This window comes from Branchiostoma belcheri, unplaced genomic scaffold (assembly GCF_001625305.1).
Source record: "Branchiostoma belcheri isolate BF01 breed outbred unplaced genomic scaffold, Haploidv18h27 scaffold249, whole genome shotgun sequence".
In the NCBI taxonomy this organism is placed as follows: Eukaryota; Metazoa; Chordata; class Leptocardii; order Amphioxiformes; family Branchiostomatidae; genus Branchiostoma; species Branchiostoma belcheri.
Window position 1 is genome coordinate 101,587 of NW_017803853.1, and position 2,643 is coordinate 104,229.

The 2,643-nt window shown below is 35.5% G+C and overlaps 1 protein-coding gene across 1 annotated transcript; it reads left to right on the forward strand.

Annotated features, from left to right (window-relative positions):
* The first annotated feature begins 366 nt into the window (after positions 1–366).
* LOC109471330 (deoxynucleoside triphosphate triphosphohydrolase SAMHD1-like) lies at positions 367–2,407 on the forward strand. The gene is made up of 7 exons (XM_019770618.1): positions 367–430; positions 565–636; positions 814–837; positions 977–1,027; positions 1,513–1,677; positions 1,993–2,084; positions 2,317–2,407. Exons 1-7 carry the CDS (start codon positions 371–373, stop codon positions 2,405–2,407), a joined length of 555 nt encoding a protein of 184 aa, XP_019626177.1. The 5' UTR covers positions 367–370.
* The last annotated feature ends 236 nt before the right edge of the window (positions 2,408–2,643 follow it).

The following is a 2,643-nucleotide window of genomic DNA, read 5'->3' on the forward strand; positions in this document are numbered from 1 at the left end:
AATAATTTTCACCTTCAACATGATCTTACTAATAAAAAGATATGATCATAAACATATGTAAATTTTCCCCTTTGAACAGGTTTTGGGCCGTTCTCGCATCTCTTTGACCAAAGGTTCATGCGGAATAAGAAGAAAGATTTTACGGTAGGTTTTGACAACATGGTTGATAGTAATTCTTGTTAATGAATAATGCTTTTTTCATGTAATACTATGCTTTATTATCCATCAAGTGACTATTGATGCTTGATTGGTGTACTTTCATAGCTATTCATATTGATAAGATGAGAGGACAGACGGTGAAAATTTAAAGTAATGATGCCAGGCGGCGCGATTCTAAATAATAAACCTGTTTTATTTTCAGCCATTGGCCATGTCAGTAAAGATCTTTGGGGAAATATGCAAGAAGCCAACAATCGAGAACCTGCTTCAGGTATGTCCTTTAGGAATAGTCAATGTGGAATTCCTTTATGCAACAATTTGACACGCTATGACGTATACGTAGAATATTGTTAGCATGCTCTCCAAAACAGCTTATTTTATCAGTTTACTTACATGTTACTTCAGAAATACAAGCTCGACAAGGAGAATAAGTTCATCGAGGAGCTTATAAATCCCCCACCAGGTCTATGGGAAAAGGTACGTACGATGGGCAGAATATTCAAGAATCCTGTTTATTCTCTTTTTGTTTCCATTTTCTTGTATGCTATTTTGCTATTTTCCGATATTTCTATTTTCTTAATCGGCGATCCTATAGGGAGAGAGACGTTAAAACATATGCATATATTTGTTTTTCTATGTTTCTTCTGACTTCAGGACAGCACAAGATCAGCATACAAGGTATGTTCATTTTCATGATGTTACAATGTATCTATCAGAGTCATTTCAATTTTTCATAGAATACTCAGCTTGTCGTGTGTGCCTTTTTAATGTGCAAGTGTGTTTGCAATTCGGCTTGCTTAATTTCCCTAACTAATAGACTCCCTGGTTATGCGAGGGACGAGGCCAGGACAAGAGTTTCCTATACCTGGTAAGATAAATCTTTCTTACTAATAGAAAAATGCAGAAATAAAAAAGAAATACTGCATTAATTTTGTAATACCTTCATCAATAAATATACATAGAGATTAAAGATAACAGAACTAACAGAATTGGTACAAATATGAAGAAACTAACTAGGTCTATGCATCAGATTAATGATGGTCAGAATTGTTTAATGTCATGTTAAAACAAGAATTCAGACCGGCCTTTTTTTTATTCAGACCGGACTTTTTGGTCGTGCTGGGTTGGGGGAGGGGGGTGAGACCCTCCTTAACTAACTACCTGTATCTATTGTATGACCGCTAAATTTTCACAGAATATTAAAGGTCTGGTAAGACTTGTTGCCCATGGTAACAACACCGACTAAACTTTTGTTTAAAATGGCTGTTATAATCCAATTCTAATTGTTATGAGCTCACAACTTCAGATATCTTATTTCAAATCTGATGTCTCCAATTAAAATTTGTGAAAAAGATTGTGAAGAACACGCTGAATGGCATCGATGTGGCCAAGTGGGACTACTGCGCCCGGGACTGCTACTTTCTCGGCATCCCAAACAGCTTTGATCATCAACGCCTGCTCAAGTACGCCAGGGTGTTACAGTTTGGAGGGCGTTCCGAGATATGCTTCAAATTCAAGGTCAGTTTACCATGTCTTAAAAGTTAATGAAAAATACAGTATATTAAGCAGTTTTCTGTCTCAAACCGTCTATTTATGCATTCGATGCAAGATAAACAAACAAACAAACAAACAATGCATTCGTTGCTGCAAGGCCAAGAAAAGAAGATCCGTAACTAGTTTTTTTTTCTGATAGAAACCTGTGCGTTATTGGAATACTATGATAATCCAGCAATTAATTAGACGCATGTAATTCGATTTTCATTTTAGAGATAGTATCTGGAGCCCGTACGCTTACTCACAGTTTTATTGTCGTTCGTTGTTGCTGTTTCATAGGAAGCCTTCCATCTGTACAACCTGTACCGGATGAGGCATATACTTCACACGCGCGCCTATCAGCACACAGTGAAGAATACCATCGAAATCATGTAGGTTATTTACATTGTACAGATTGTTTTTGAATGGCCATTTCAGAAAGCAAATTTGGTATACAGGTATGAAAGACGTGAATTAAAGCAAAATACGAGTTTTTAAACATGATAAACAGGGTAAACATGATAAATGTCTGGAAAATGATTGTGTCTTTTATTACATTTTTTTCTTCTAGTGGCATGGATGTATTCATTTTGATTTAAGCTTTCTTTTTATGTGTTTTTTTAGGTTTTCTGAGGCATTGGAAGAAGTGGAAAAATCATTGACTAATAGAGAGAAGACAGACCTGAACATGCTCTTTGGTGAAGGGTATGGTTGATTTTGAACTTTTTAGACACTAGCAAAGATATTATTCTTAATTACAAATATATGTTTGTCGTATGATTTCTTTGTGTCCTGTAATTCATTTTTGTGTCCTATAATTCATGTTTGTGTCCTATAATTCATTTTTGTGTCCTGTGATTAATTTTTTACCGTAAATAATCAAATACTAGTACCCCACCCCCGTATGAGTTCTGTAAACATCTTTCTTATTCTGTACTAAGGAATCTGTCT